Genomic DNA, 14,374 nt, shown 5'->3' on the forward strand with positions numbered 1-14,374 from the left:
CTTCTTTATCTGCCCTTCCCTGCAGCCCTGCCTTCTTTATCTGCCCTTCCCTACAGAGTCCTATGAGAAGCCTCCTGTAGCCAATCAAACCTTAGTAGCTTGGTAGGATTGGTTAAGGCTTGGCACCTTTTCCCTGTGTCCCCTCATTCCCCAAATCTCCCTTGTATGAGCCAGGGGTGGGAGTTGTGGGGCAGTAGTGCAAACCAGCTGGGCTCTTGGCATTTATCTGTAGAGATGCTGATACGCGTATTGTTCCGACAGTGCCAGGCCCCGGGCATATTACCTGGCAGACAGTGACGAGGAGTCCTCCAGCGCTGGTTCTTCTGATGAAGATGATGGAACTGAAGTAGCAGGAGAGAAGCAGCTGACTCCTGGCTCGGAGGGGTAAGTACAATGCAAACTTATATGCCTTCCAACCCTGTCAGATGCCTGTCTGGGGAATAAATGCCTAGGCCTCTGACTTATTCTCCTCGGCAGCACACTAACATTCTGCTATCGGCTTTCCCTCCCTGGGGGGGTGCAGGGCAAGGCTATTAGATACAAGGAAAATTTGCTAAGGACTGGGGAACTGCCCCCCAGCAGCTGCTCAGGGCTCTTTGGTTTATAGCTTTGCCCCTGATTGGCCACTTATAGGGTCCTATGTGTACTGTACCCACGGCAGAGTGCGGTGCCCATGTAACCACTGACCCATACGATCTCTGACCCGGCAGGTACTCGGGGGCACACAGAACCAGCAAGATCATGCGATTTGTGGACAAAATCACAAAGTCCAAGTATTTCCAGAAGGCCACTGAGACGGAGTTCATCAAGAAGAAGATAGAAGAGGTCTCTAATACCCCTCTGCTACTCACAGTGGAGGTGCAGGAGTGTCAAGGAACACTGGCAATTAACATTCCACCGCCCCCTACAGACCGGATATGGTGAGTGCAGCAGCAAAGTCATTGTGTGTGTGTGTGTGTGTGTATTAGAAAGTTTGGCACAAAAGATAACAGGGGTAAGTTTTTCATTTCCCAGGAACATGTGAGTACTGGGGGGTTTCTGATGTTTAGTGAAGCCGTATTTAGTTGTATGGAATGAAATCAAATGGGAAAAACTGTCTGTGCAACAATGTGGGTCCCCTTGTAATTGTGCTAATCTGAATGCATGTAACTGCTCAGTACTGGCAGCACCTAATTGGTTGTATTAGCTTGTTAAGCCTTTAAAGGAACAGTAACACCAAAAAATGTATATATTTCAAAGAAATCTAACTATAATGTACTGCTGCCATGCACTGGTAAAAGTTTTATGTTTGCTTCAGAAACACTACTAGAGTTTATATAAACCCTGCTGTGTAGCCATGGGGGCACCCATTCTAAAGAAGAAAAGGCACAGGTTATATAGCAGCTAACAGATAAACCCTGTAGAATACAACGGTGTCTTATCTGTTATCTGCTTTGTAACCTGTGCCTTTTCTCCTTTTTTCCAGCTTGAATGGCTGCCCCCGGGGCTACACATCAGCGTATTTATATAAACTATAGTAGTGTTTCTGAGGCAAACACCCCAGTTTTACCAGTGCAGGGCCACAGTACATTATATTTAAATTACTTTAAAACACTTTCATTTTTTGGTGTTACTGTTCCTTTAACTTCATAGGCAAGTGTGTCCAGTCATGAGAAAAGGTATTTAAGGTGGCCAATTGGAAGTTGTGCTTCTGCTTGGCTCTCCTCTAAAGAGTGACAGCATGGCATCCTCAAAGCAACTCTCAAAAGATCTGAAAACAAAGATTGTTTATGGGAAGGCTACAAAAAGCTCCGCTCTCAGAGGTTTAAACTGTCCGTTCCAACTGTAAGAAACGTAAGCAGGAAATGGAAGGCCACAGGCACAGTTGCTGTAAAACCCAGGTCTGGCCAGCCAAGAAAAATCCAGGAGCGGAAAATGGGGAGGATTGTGAGACTGGTTACAGACAAGCCAAAGATCACCCCCAGAACATCTTGCTGCGGACGGTGTATCTGTACATGGTTCTACAATTTAGCGCCATTTGCACAAAGACCATCTGTATGGCCGGGGGATGGGAAAGGAGCCCTTTCTGCACTTGTGCCAGAAACCCCGTTGCTTGTTGGAGGCAAAAGCTCATTTAGCCGCAGGCATTTGGTAACAAAGCGCTTTGGGCTGATGAGACACAAATGGAGTTATTTGCTCATAACAAAAAGCGATTTGTGTGGTGGAAGGAGAACAGCGCATTCCCAAAAATACCCCCTGCTACCGACTGTCACATTGGGTGGGGTCCCATCATGCTGTGGGACTGGGACCCTTGTTAAAGTTGAGGGTCAGATTAATTCACCCCAGTACCAACCAGTCGTGTGTGTGTGTGTATACCAATGTGATGTTCTTCATTCATTCGTTAGGTGTAACAGGCCTTCCTGGTAGCACCACACCAACCACCCCACTTGCCCCCACACTAACTACCCCACTTGGCTCAAGGGCTAGCCCTCTCTTGTCTCTGCTTTTCTTTTGAGTGTAAATAAAAGGCGCAGAATAATCCGTTGCCGTTCTGGTCCTTCCCCCAAGGTACGGCTTCCGGAAACCTCCTCATCTAGAACTGAAGGCCCGGCCCAAACTCGGGGAGCGGGAGGTGACGCTGGCCCATGTGACCGACTGGATAGAGCGGAAATTAGAGCACGAATTCCAGGTGAGACCCCCCTGCTCCCTGTAGTAATGGCTGTGGCTATGGGGCCGTGCCAGCGGGCACCAAGGCTCTCACCCCCAGTTTTACTGTGGGAGTCATGGGAAAATAACACAATGCTATTATGTTATTGGGACAGGGACCAATACTCATCTCCTGTGTCTCCCCTAGAAAATCTTCGTCATGCCAAACATGGATGATCTCTACGTTCCCATCATGCACTCTGCCATGGACCCACGTTCCTCAAAAGAAGCCGATTTGGAGGCCATAGACGTGCCATGAAATGTGAAGCCGCTCACTGTTAGCAGCAGTATTACCCTCTGCCTTCCTCCATCCTGTGCCCATTCCCACCCCGTGGCGCTGCTGGGTACTGAGGTGTGAGAGCCCGCGGTACAGCTAGCCCCTGCTGATTGGTTGGATTCAGCCCTCGCCGCCATTCCTCCCCTAAGGTGTAAGCTTTGTGGCCTTTATTGGGACTCCAGCACCATTTGGATCAGGACCTTTCTCTACAGATGATATGGCACCCTCTTCCCATAGGGACCAGGGTAGTGACTGTTGGGTGTAAGTACTGGCCGCCATGTTGTAAGGAATTGGGTCGTCCTTGCTGTTGTCATGGCAATGGTGCCAGCTGCCAGGTTACTGTATGCGGTACTGACAAGATGCCCTTTTGTATGGGAAGTAGGAGCCACCTATATGTTTGGAAATGCCAGCTGCCATTTTATACTGAGTTAAACCTAAAGCCACAGGTTCCCAGCACCGGGCCCAGTGCAGCAGGATAACCACTAGTGTTCAGCTTTATGCCCAGAACTTGCCTCACTTTGGGCACTTTATATGGCGCGTTGTCTGCTTCATATTGTGTAACAATTGTGCCCTTTGTGTACTCACCTCATGTGGCTGCTTGTGGGTAACTGGCACTTAAAAGCGTGGTGAAGGCTGTGGGTTTGGGGTTCCTTAGCGCCTCCCTGGCTCCAGCCGCGCCCTTGCACAGCCATTTTACTGGTGGGCATGGAACTCTGTCAATGAAGGAATATTTTTATCTCTAAAGTATTTGTAAGTGAGAGGAACTTGAGCAACAGCTACACACAGCCACGCCCCTTACACACAGCCACGCCCCTTGTCTTTTGCTTTGGATTATACTCTCCAGTTCTGGGTATCCCTTGTTTGGCCCTGTGGCCCTTAGCATGATTATTTGTTCCACTGCCAGTGTAGCATCTCTCCCAGAGTTTGGGGGGGGGGGGTCTAAAGAGGGGATCACAGGTGCAGCAGGACAAGGGTAAGCATGCAGCCCTGAATATGCCCCTCGGCACTACATAATCCTAGTGCAGCCCTTAATTTGCCCCCCCCCCCCCCCCCCCCCCGGCACTACCCTACTGCAGCCCTGGATATGCCCCCCCGGCACTACATAATCCTACTGCAGCCCTGGATATGCCCCCCCAGCACTACATAATCCTACTGCAGCCCTGGATATGCCCCCCCAGCACTACATAATTCTACTGCAGCCCTGGATATGCCCCCCCGACATTACATAATCCTACTGCAGCCCTGAATATGCCCCCTCGGCACTACATTACACTACTGCTGCCCTTGATGCCCCCCCCCGGCACTACACAATCCTACTGCAAATATTAATTACCCCCAAGAAGTGATTTGGCCCCTAAGCTACAGGGAAGAGTTCCTTGGTGCTACAGAGACCCCTTACATGCCTCCTACTGTCAGACTGTACCCCCCACAGTATGTGTGGGGGGTGGAGTTTGCAACCAAAGGGGCCAATGGCAGCATCGGCTGAGTTTGGGGGGGGGGGGGTCTAAAGAGGGGATCACAGGTGCAGCAGGACAAGGGTAAGCATGCAGCCCTGAATATGCCCCTCGGCACTACATAATCCTAGTGCAGCCCTTAATTTGCCCCCCCCCCCCCCCGGCACTACCCTACTGCAGCCCTGGATATGCCCCCCCCTGCCATTACACCATTACATTACCCTACTGCAGCCCTGGATATGCCCCCTCTGCACTACATTACCCTACTGCTGCCCTGGATGCCCCCCCCGGCACTACATAATCCTAGTGCAGCCCTGGATATGCCCCCCCAGCACTACATAATCCTACTGCAGCCCTGAATATGCCCCCTCGGCACTACATTACCCTACTGCTGCCCTGGATGCCCCCCCGGCACTACATAATTCTACTGCAGCCATGGATGGGCCCCCCCCAACATTACATAATCCTACTGCAGCCCTGAATATGCCCCCTCGGCACTACATTACACTACTGCTGCCCTGGATGCCCCCCCGGCACTACATAATCCTACTGCAGCCTTGGATGGGCCCCCCCCTTGGCACTACATAATCCTACTGCAGCCTTGGATGGGCCCCCCCCTTGGCACTACATAATCCTACTGCAAATATTAATTACCCCCAAGAAGTGATTTGACCCCTAAGCTACAGGGAAGAGTTCCTTGGTGCTACAGAGACCCCTTACATGCCTCCTACTGTCAGACTGTACCCCCCACAGTATGTGTGGGGGGTGGAGTTTGCAACCAAAGGGGCCAATGGCAGCATCGGCTGAGTCACATTGCCTGTATGGAGGAACCTGGGAACCAATCATAGGCTGGGCCCTAACTGTGCAATGGCGGAGCGTGGAAGTGAATATTTGCACCCGTTGGCATGGGCGCTTTCCCTTAGTGACGCCATGTTGTAATGAATATTTATTGTACAAATTGATAGCTTTGTGTGTGATACTCGGGGAAGGCGCCGGAAACACGATCTTGTGACGTACAATCAGACAATCCCATGTGAGGAGGTGGGAAGCACTTGGTTGGCATTCCTGTTGCTATGGCAGTGCCACCCTGGCACTCATACACATATATATTTATACATAGATTTTCTAGTGCTTGCTGGTTGTGAGAAACGTGCCAAGCGTATGATTTGCCCCAGGGCAGCTGATGAATTACAGGCAGGAAAATGCCATTTCATGATTATATATTTCTTTCTCTTATATTGTGTCTTTACATGATCTTACTTGGCCTTTAATTTAAATCTATTTGTTCTCTGTGTCACATGAAGGTATTTATTAGCAGCTGGAAAGCCAGCCTATTGGTTGCTAGAAAGTGGGAGTGTCGGTGCGGGAGCTGGCCCAGAGCTCTAGTGTAGACCCCCGCACTGGGGGTACTTTATATAATAAAGGGTCAAGAGTTCTCCATGAAGAGTTTGGGGTGCACTTAATGTTCTATTCCAGAACTGCAGGGAGGGAGGGGGGCATTGCATATATATGTCATCACTGTTAGTGCCCCCCGCTCCTGGGCTCAGCTCTTCCCTACATTCACTGTGATCCAGACACCCCAATAATCTACACACAGTTACACCCCAACACTAAGGCTGCTTAGCGACCTTCCAACTGCACTGAACTCTATGGGCCAAGGATATCGCTCCAATGGGAAAGAGAGCAGCCCAGGGGCAGGAAGTACAGAGAATCAGAGCTCTGTACCTGGTAAGTACTGGGGGGAGATTGGATTCACTTACCCAGGGGGGGGGGTTCCTGCCTGACCATGGGAAAGAGAGCAGCCCAGGAGCAGGAAGTACAGAGAATCAGAGCTCTGTACCTGGGTAAGTACTGGGGGGAGATTGGATTCACTTACCCAGGGGGGGGGGTTCCTGCCTGACCATGGGAAAGAGAGCAGCCCAGGAGCAGGAAGTACAGAGAATCAGAGCTCTGTACCTGGGTAAGTACTGGGGGGAGATTGGATTCACTTACCCAGGGGGAGGTTCCTGTCTGACCATGGGAAAGAGAGCAGCCCAGGAGCAGGAAGTACAGAGAATCAGAGCTCTGTTCCTGGGTAAGTACTGGGGGGAGATTGGATTCACTTACCCAGGGGGAGGTTCCTGCCTGACCATGGGAAAGAGAGCAGCCCAGGAGCAGGAAGTACAGAGAATCAGAGCTCTGTACCTGGGTAAGTACTGGGGGGAGATTGGATTCACTTACCCAGGGGGGGGTTCCTGCCTGACCATGGGAAAGAGAGCAGCCCAGGAGCAGGAAGTACAGAGAATCAGAGCTCTGTACCTGGGTAAGTACTGGGGGGAGATTGGATTCACTTACCCGGGGGGGGTTCCTGCCTGACCATGGGAAAGAGAGCAGCCCAGGAGCAGGAAGTACAGAGAATCAGAGCTCTGTACCTGGGTAAGTACTGGGGGGAGGATTGGCTTCACTTACCCAGGGGGGGGTTCCTGCCTGACCATGGGAAAGAGAGCAGCCCAGGAGCAGGAAGTACAGAGAATCAGAGCTCTGTACCTGGGTAAGTACTGGGGGGAGATTGGATTCACTTACCCAGGGGGAGGGGGTTCCTGCCTGACCATGGGAAAGAGAGCAGCCCAGGAGCAGGAAGTACAGAGAATCAGAGCTCTGTTCCTGGGTAAGTACTGGGGGGAGATTGGATTCACTTACCCAGGGGGAGGTTCCTGCCTGACCATGGGAAAGAGAGCAGCCCAGGAGCAGGAAGTACAGAGAATCAGAGCTCTGTACCTGGGTAAGTACTGGGGGGAGATTGGATTCACTTACCCAGGGGGAGGGGGTTCCTGCCTGACCATGGGAAAGAGAGCAGCCCAGGAGCAGGAAGTACAGAGAATCAGAGCTCTGTACCTGGGTAAGTACTGGGGGGAGATTGGATTCACTTACCCAGGGGGAGGTTCCTGCCTGACCATGGGAAAGAGAGCAGCCCAGGAGCAGGAAGTACAGAGAATCAGAGCTCTGTACCTGGGTAAGTACTGGGGGAGATTGGATTCACTTACCCAGGGGGGGGGGGGTTCCTGCCTGACCATGGGAAAGAGAGCAGCCCAGGAGCAGGAAGTACAGAGAATCAGAGCTCTGTACCTGGGTAAGTACTGGGGGGAGATTGGATTCACTTACCCAGGGGGAGGTTCCTGCCTGACCATGGGAAAGAGAGCAGCCCAGGAGCAGGAAGTACAGAGAATCAGAGCTCTGTACCTGGGTAAGTACTGGGGGGAGATTGGATTCACTTACCCAGGGGGAGGTTCCTGCCTGACCATGGGAAAGAGAGCAGCCCAGGAGCAGGAAGTACAGAGAATCAGAGCTCTGTACCTGGGTAAGTACTGGGGGGAGATTGGATTCACTTACCCAGGGGGGGGGGTTCCAGCCTGACCATGGGAAAGAGAGCAGCCCAGGAGCAGGAAGTACAGAGAATCAGAGCTCTGTACCTGGGTAAGTACTGGGGGGAGATTGGATTCACTTACCCAGGGGGGGGGGGGTTCCTGCCTGACCATGGGAAAGAGAGCAGCCCAGGAGCAGGAAGTACAGAGAATCAGAGCTCTGTACCTGGGTAAGTACTGGGGGGAGATTGGATTCACTTACCCGGGGGGGGGGGTTCCTGCCTGACCATGGGAAAGAGAGCAGCCCAGGAGCAGGAAGTACAGAGAATCAGAGCTCTGTAACTGGGCATGGTGGGTACAGAATGTTACGCCCCCGCTACTGAGCGAATAGGTACAGGGCCACATAATGTTCTGGCATGATTGGCACAATGAGATGTGTTTGCACCTGGGAGGGCACAGCACATTCTGTGGCAGCAAATGGCCCAGTCCACAGAGACCTTATCCGCACACCCTCTCTCTCAAAAGTTAATTTGTCCGGTGCACACTGCTAGAGGGATCGGCACCCTCCAAATACACTATAGCAAGAAAAAAGCATATGGCACTCAGGACTACAAACAAGGGTAATACCCTTTTAAAAGTTTACGCAATAAACTTTTAAAAGGGTATTACCCTTGTTTGTAGTCCTGAGTGCCATATGCTTTTTTCTTGCTATAGCAAATGGCCCAGTGCCAGGGGCACAGGATAGAGGTGATTGGCACATCACTCTGGGGCCTTGTACATCTCATTTCCTCTTAGTGCCCCCCCCCTATGTGTGGGTTGGTCTCTCCCCAGTCTGCATGTTCTCACATACTGTAAATTCTGTGTGCCCAAACTGCCCAATCCAGGTCATATGACTCAATGCACTAACTGTGGGCAGTGCCCCGTCTGTCTGCACTACATGTCTGGGTAATTCCAATAAACTGCTCCATTCTCCCCATGGTTCCTCCCTGCGCTCTCTTTCTGTCGGCAGCGTGTGTGGGTGACACGTATGTGCCCCATCCTCTACCCATGCCCCTTGGCAAGGTTACAGGGACTTGTCCAGGTAGTTTAAGTGGGGCATCAGTCAGCGAGTGAGAGCATAGGTGGGGGGAGTGAGCTATAGAAAGCAGCATTTTCTGAACTCCTGGTTGTTACTTTTTATACAATGTTTCAGGGGTCAGTCTCCCCCAGCGAGTCAGGTCTGTCAGGCTGCTGCCCTGTGTTACACTGTTTCAGGGGTCAGTCTCCCCCAGCGAGTCAGGTCTGTCAGGCTGCTGCCCTGTGTTACACTGTTTCAGGGGTCAGTCTCCCCCAGCGAGTCAGGTCTGTCAGGCTGCTGCCTTGTGTTACATTGTTTAGGGGGTCAGTCTCCCCCAGTGAGTCAGGTCTGTCAGGCTGCTGCCTTGTGTTACACTGTTTCAGGGGTCAGTCTCCCCCAGCGAGTCAGGTCTGTCAGGCTGCTGCCTTGTGTTACACTGTTTCAGGGGTCAGTCTCCCCCAGCGAGTCAGGTCTGTCAGGCTGCTGCCTTGTGTTACATTGTTTAGGGGGTCAGTCTCCCCCAGCGAGTCAGGTCTGTCAGGCTGCTGCCCTGTGTTACACTGTTTCAGGGGTCAGTCTCCCCCAGCGAGTCAGGTCTGTCAGGCTGCTGCCTTGTGTTACAGTGTTTCAGGGGTCAGTCTCCCCCAGTGAGTCAGGTCTGTCAGGCTGCTGCCTTGTGTTACACTGTTTCAGGGGTCAGTCTCCCCCAGCGAGTCAGGTCTGTCAGGCTGCTGCCTTGTGTTACACTGTTTCAGGGGTCAGTCTCCCCCAGCGAGTCAGGTCTGTCAGGCTGCTGCCTTGTGTTACACTGTTTCAGGGGTCAGTCTCTCCCAGTGAGTCAGGTCTGTCAGGCTGCTGCCTTGTGTTACACTGTTTCAGGGGTCAGTCTCCCCCAGCGAGTCAGGTCTGTCAGGCTGCTGCCTTGTGTTACAGTGTTTCAGGGGTCAGTCTCCCCCAGTGAGTCAGGTCTGTCAGGCTGCTGCCTTGTGTTACACTGTTTCAGGGGTCAGTCTCTCCCAGTGAGTCAGGTCTGTCAGGCTGCTGCCTTGTGTTACACTGTTTCAGGGGTCAGTCTCCCCCAGCGAGTCAGGTCTGTCAGGCTGCTGCCCTGTGTTACACAGTTTCAGGGGTCAGTCTCCCCAGCGAGTCAGGTCTGTCAGGCTGCTGCCCTGTGTTACACAGTTTCAGGGGTCAGTCTCCCCCAGCGAGTCAGGTCTGTCAGGCTGCTGCCTTGTGTTACAGTGTTTCAGGGGTCAGTCTCCCCCAGCGAGTCAGGTCTGTCAGGCTGCTGCCCTGTGTTACAGTGTTTCAGGGGTCAGTCTCCCCCAGCGAGTCAGGTCTGTCAGGCTGCTGCCCTGTGTTACACTGTTTCAGGGGTCAGTCTCCCCCAGCGAGTCAGGTCTGTCAGGCTGCTGCCCTGTGTTACACAGTTTCAGGGGTCAGTCTCCCCCAGCGAGTCAGGTCTGTCAGGCTGCTGCCTTGTGTTACACTGTTTCAGGGGTCAGTCTCCCCCACCGAGTCAGGTCTGTCAGGCTGCTGCCCTGTGTTACAGTGGTCAGTCTCCCCCAGCGAGTCAGGTCTGTCAGGCTGCTGCCTTGTGTTACACTGTTTCAGGGGTCAGTCTCCCCCAGCGAGTCAGGTCTGTCAGGCTGCTGCCTTGTGTTACACTGTTTCAGGGGTCAGTCTCCCCCACCGAGTCAGGTCTGTCAGGCTGCTGCCCTGTTTTACACTGTTTCAGGGGTCAGTCTCCCCCACCGAGTCAGGTCTGTCAGGCTGCTGCCTTGTGTTACACTGTTTCAGGGGTCAGTCTCCCCCAGCGAGTCAGGTCTGTCAGGCTGCTGCCTTGTGTTACACTGTTTCAGGGGTCAGTCTCCCCCAGCGAGTCAGGTCTGTCAGGCTGCTGCCTTGTGTTACACTGTTTCAGGGGTCAGTCTCCCCCAGTGAGTCAGGTCTGTCAGGCTGCTGCCTTGTGTTACACTGTTTCAGGGGGTCAGTCTCCCCCACCGAGTCAGGTCTGTCAGGCTGCTGCCTTGTGTTACACTGTTTCAGGGGTCAGTCTCCCCCAGCGAGTCAGGTCTGTCAGGCTGCTGCCTTGTGTTACACTGTTTCAGGGGTCAGTCTCCCCCACCGAGTCAGGTCTGTCAGGCTGCTGCCTTGTGTTACAGTGTTTCAGGGGTCAGTCTCCCCCAGCGAGTCAGGTCTGTCAGGCTGCTGCCTTGTGTTACACTGTTTCAGGGGTCAGTCTCCCCCAGCGAGTCAGGTCTGTCAGGCTGCTGCCTTGTGTTACACTGTTTCAGGGGTCAGTCTCCCCCAGCGAGTCAGGGCTGTCAGGCTGCTGCCTTGTGTTACAGTGTTTCAGGGGTCAGTCTCCCCCAGCGAGTCAGGTCTGTCAGGCTGCTGCCCTGTGTTACAGTGTTTCAGGGGTCAGTCTCCCCCAGTGAGTCAGGTCTGTCAGGCTGCTGCCCTGTGTTACATTGTTTCAGGGGTCAGTCTCCCCCACCGAGTCAGGTCTGTCAGGCTGCTGCCTTGTGTTACACTGTTTCAGGGGTCAGTCTCCCCCAGCGAGTCAGGTCTGTCAGGCTGCTGCCTTGTGTTACAGTGTTTCAGGGGTCAGTCTCCCCCACCGAGTCAGGTCTGTCAGGCTGCTGCCTTGTGTTACAGTGTTTCAGGGGTCAGTCTCCCCCAGCGAGTCAGGTCTGTCAGGCTGCTGCCTTGTGTTACACTGTTTCAGGGGTCAGTCTCCCCCAGCGAGTCAGGTCTGTCAGGCTGCTGCCCTGTGTTACACTGTTTCAGGGGTCGGTCTCCCCCAGCGAGTCAGGTCTGTCAGGCTGCTGCCTTGTGTTACAGTGTTTCAGGGGTCAGTCTCCCCCAGCGAGTCAGGTCTGTCAGGCTGCTGCCCTGTGTTACAGTGTTTCAGGGGTCAGTCTCCCCCAGCGAGTCAGGTCTGTCAGGCTGCTGCCTTGTGTTACAGTGTTTCAGGGGTCAGTCTCCCCCAGCGAGTCAGGTCTGTCACATCTGATTGGCTGTTAGTGGCTCTGCCCCCTTGTTCTAACCCCAAATCTGTAGCCAGCCAGTGACTGACTGTGTAACGTTAGGGAACCCCGACATTATAGTGCGAGACTGACAGCATTCTAACTGTAACCCAACAATACATCCCTAGGTCACGTCTGACTGGCTACTCTAATCCTAAGCAGCTCTGCAATATACTGTGTGTATATAAATATCTCACCCCCCCCCCACACACACACACATTATTGGGCTAATGCCAGCGGGGGTGAGGGGCAGATATTCTGGGCAAGTGGAAAAGCGCTTGCTGAAAATGCCACCCTACACCCCCGACATGTGGCTGCGCCCTAATGAATGGGATACGCGTGGGTGCAGGTACATGGAGCCCATATGCACAGCAGTTTGAAAGTCTCTCATTATTATGTGCATATGGGCTCCATGTACCTGCACCCACGCGTATCCCATTCATTAGGGCGCAGCCACATGTCGGGGGTGTAGGGTGGCATTTTCAGCAAGCGCTTTTCCACTTGCCCAGAATATCTGCCCCTCACCCCCGCTGGCATTAGCCTTATGGGCATATCACTGGGCCAAAACTTTCATCCTGCTGTTTGTTAAGCTTTCCCTTTCAGAACAAGTTCTCTCTGTGGGGCCCCGAGATGTACATGGGAAGCAACCTCTCTAGCAAGCCCTGTGTTCTACTGAAACAAACAGGGGCCCCCCCCCAGAGGCGCTTTCCCTGCGCAACTGTAGCGGGTAGTTAAAAGCGCAGCTCAGGGCGGGCTGAGACGCACCAGTTATAACCAGCCCATTGCTCTTGCGCTGCTGCTTGGCCAGCGAGGCCACTGGGGCAACTCACAGGTTCAAAGGCAGCGCGTAGGGGCCAACGGGGGATGAGAATAAGCCCCCCCCCCCCCCCCCCCCCAACAGACACGGTGGCAGGGGATGGGGGACCCAATAAAGACAAGACACAGGGATGGGGTTACCACACTTTATTGGTAGGGCAAGTGGCACATACAGTGTCCGCTCCTACGGCACCTTCCAGCCTGGCACCCACTCTTCTGGCACCTTCCAGCCTGGCACCCACTCTTCTGGCACCTTCCAGCCTGGCACCCACTCTTCTGGCACCTTCCAGCCTGAGAAAAAGATATACATGGGGTAAGTGATGCAAATGCCCCATATTACCCTGCCTACTGCTCTCAGAGTGTTAGAATCCTTGCATTAACCCCAGCAGCCTATCCTCTTGCCCTTCCCCTCCATACTCAGGCCCAGAGCCTCACTGCCCCGGCCCATACCCGGCCTCGCTGCCCCCCGGCCCATACCCGGCCTCGCTGCCCCCCGGCCCATACCCGGCCTCGCTGCCCCCCGGCCCATACCCGGCCTCGCTGCCCCCGGCCCATACCCGGCCTCGCTGCCCCCGGCATACCCGGCTCGCTGCCCCCGGCCCAATACCCGGCCTCGCTGCCCCGCCCATACCGGCCCGCTGCCCCGGCCATACCCGGCCTCGCTGCCCCCCGGCCCATACCGGCTCGCTGCCCCCGCCATACCCGCCCCGCTGCCCCGGCCCATACCGGCCCCGCTGCCCCCGGCCCCGCTGCCCCCCGGCCCATACCCGGCCTCGCTGCCCCCCGGCCCATACCCGGCCTCACTGCCCCCCGGCCCATACCCGGCCTCACTGCCCCCCGGCCCATACCCGGCTCGCTGCCCCCCGGCCATACCCCGGCCCCGCTGCCCCCGGCCCATACCGGCCCGCTGCCCCCCGGCCGCTGCCCCCCGGCCCATACCCGGCCCGGCCCCGGCCATACCCGCCTCACTGCCCCCCGGCCCATACCGGCCTCACTGCCCCCCGGCCCATACCCGGCCTCGCTGCCCCCCGGCCCATACCCGGCCTCGCCCCCGGCCCATACCCGGCCTCACTGCATACCTAGGCCCGGCCCATGGCATATTAATACCCGGCCCATACCCGGCCTCACTGCCCGGCCTTGCAATTACCCACAATCAGCCTCACACGCAGGGACCCAGGCGGCATCAGGTCGGAATTGTGACCTCATCAGCATCAGAAGTCTAACGCGCTAAACTCATCACCGTGCCGCCAACACCCTCTCATACCAACAACACGATCCCCGCAGCCTCCGGCCCAACTCACCTGCACTCCGGGAAAGGAAGCTCCGCGGCCTTCTGCGCTCCTTATATAGCCGCGCCGCGTCACCGCCATGTGACAGGGCTGGGGGCGGAGCGCTGGGACACAAAAAGACAGGAGCGCCCTCTGCTGTTTGGCGGGAGTTTGCGCACTATAAGCGGCGAAAGGCTCGGACTGTGCGTCAGTGAAATGAGCAAAAGGGTTTTATTCCCATCGCCTATTTACCCCGTTACCCCGAATATGTGTCCCTTAGCAACCGTGGCTATTCTTTGCCCTCATTCTGCTGCCAGCAAGCTGCGCCCTCCCCAATTGTCTGTAGCCGACGCGCCATTAGGAGCTTTTCTTGTGGGGGTTTCCTTGTCTGTCCCCCACCTACAACTGTTGGTCTTGCCCAAAGGGGCGGGATCAGAGTGGAGT

At 54.7% G+C, this 14,374-nt stretch overlaps 1 protein-coding gene, 1 long non-coding RNA gene and 1 other non-coding gene across 7 annotated transcripts in view; 1 reads left to right on the forward strand and 2 right to left on the reverse strand.

Annotated features, from left to right (window-relative positions):
• The window catches only part of tex2.2 (testis expressed 2, gene 2), a 37,126-nt gene extending 31,266 nt beyond the window's left edge, over positions 1 to 5,860 (forward strand). Inside the window, exons 9-12 of one of the 3 annotated variants that reach the window (XM_012954690.3) lie at positions 268 to 384; positions 711 to 920; positions 2,548 to 2,668; positions 2,834 to 5,860. In XM_012954690.3, the coding sequence (XP_012810144.1) occupies positions 268 to 384; positions 711 to 920; positions 2,548 to 2,668; positions 2,834 to 2,944 (559 nt within the window). In that variant the 3' untranslated portion in view covers positions 2,945 to 5,860. 3 annotated transcript variants of the gene reach the window in all.
• A 6,702-nt stretch (positions 5,861 to 12,562) lies between these two features.
• LOC116408102 lies at positions 12,563 to 12,695 on the reverse strand. The gene has a single exon (XR_004220736.1). It is a non-coding gene; the product is annotated as a small nucleolar RNA SNORA50 (small nucleolar RNA).
• A 99-nt stretch (positions 12,696 to 12,794) lies between these two features.
• Positions 12,795 to 14,311, reverse strand: LOC116407937. 3 transcript variants are annotated; one of them, XR_004220623.1, is made up of 2 exons: positions 13,964 to 14,311; positions 12,795 to 12,953 (listed from the first exon to the last, which is right to left on the reverse strand). It is a non-coding gene; the product is annotated as an uncharacterized LOC116407937 (long non-coding RNA). The 3 variants fall into 3 exon arrangements; XR_004220622.1 differs by lacking the exon at positions 13,964 to 14,311 and adding an exon at positions 13,810 to 13,957; XR_004220624.1 differs by lacking the exon at positions 13,964 to 14,311 and adding an exon at positions 13,814 to 13,898.
• Positions 14,312 to 14,374: the final 63 nt, after the last annotated feature.

Source organism: Xenopus tropicalis, chromosome 10 (assembly GCF_000004195.4).
Source record: "Xenopus tropicalis strain Nigerian chromosome 10, UCB_Xtro_10.0, whole genome shotgun sequence".
NCBI lineage: Eukaryota > Metazoa > Chordata > Amphibia > Anura > Pipidae > Xenopus > Xenopus tropicalis.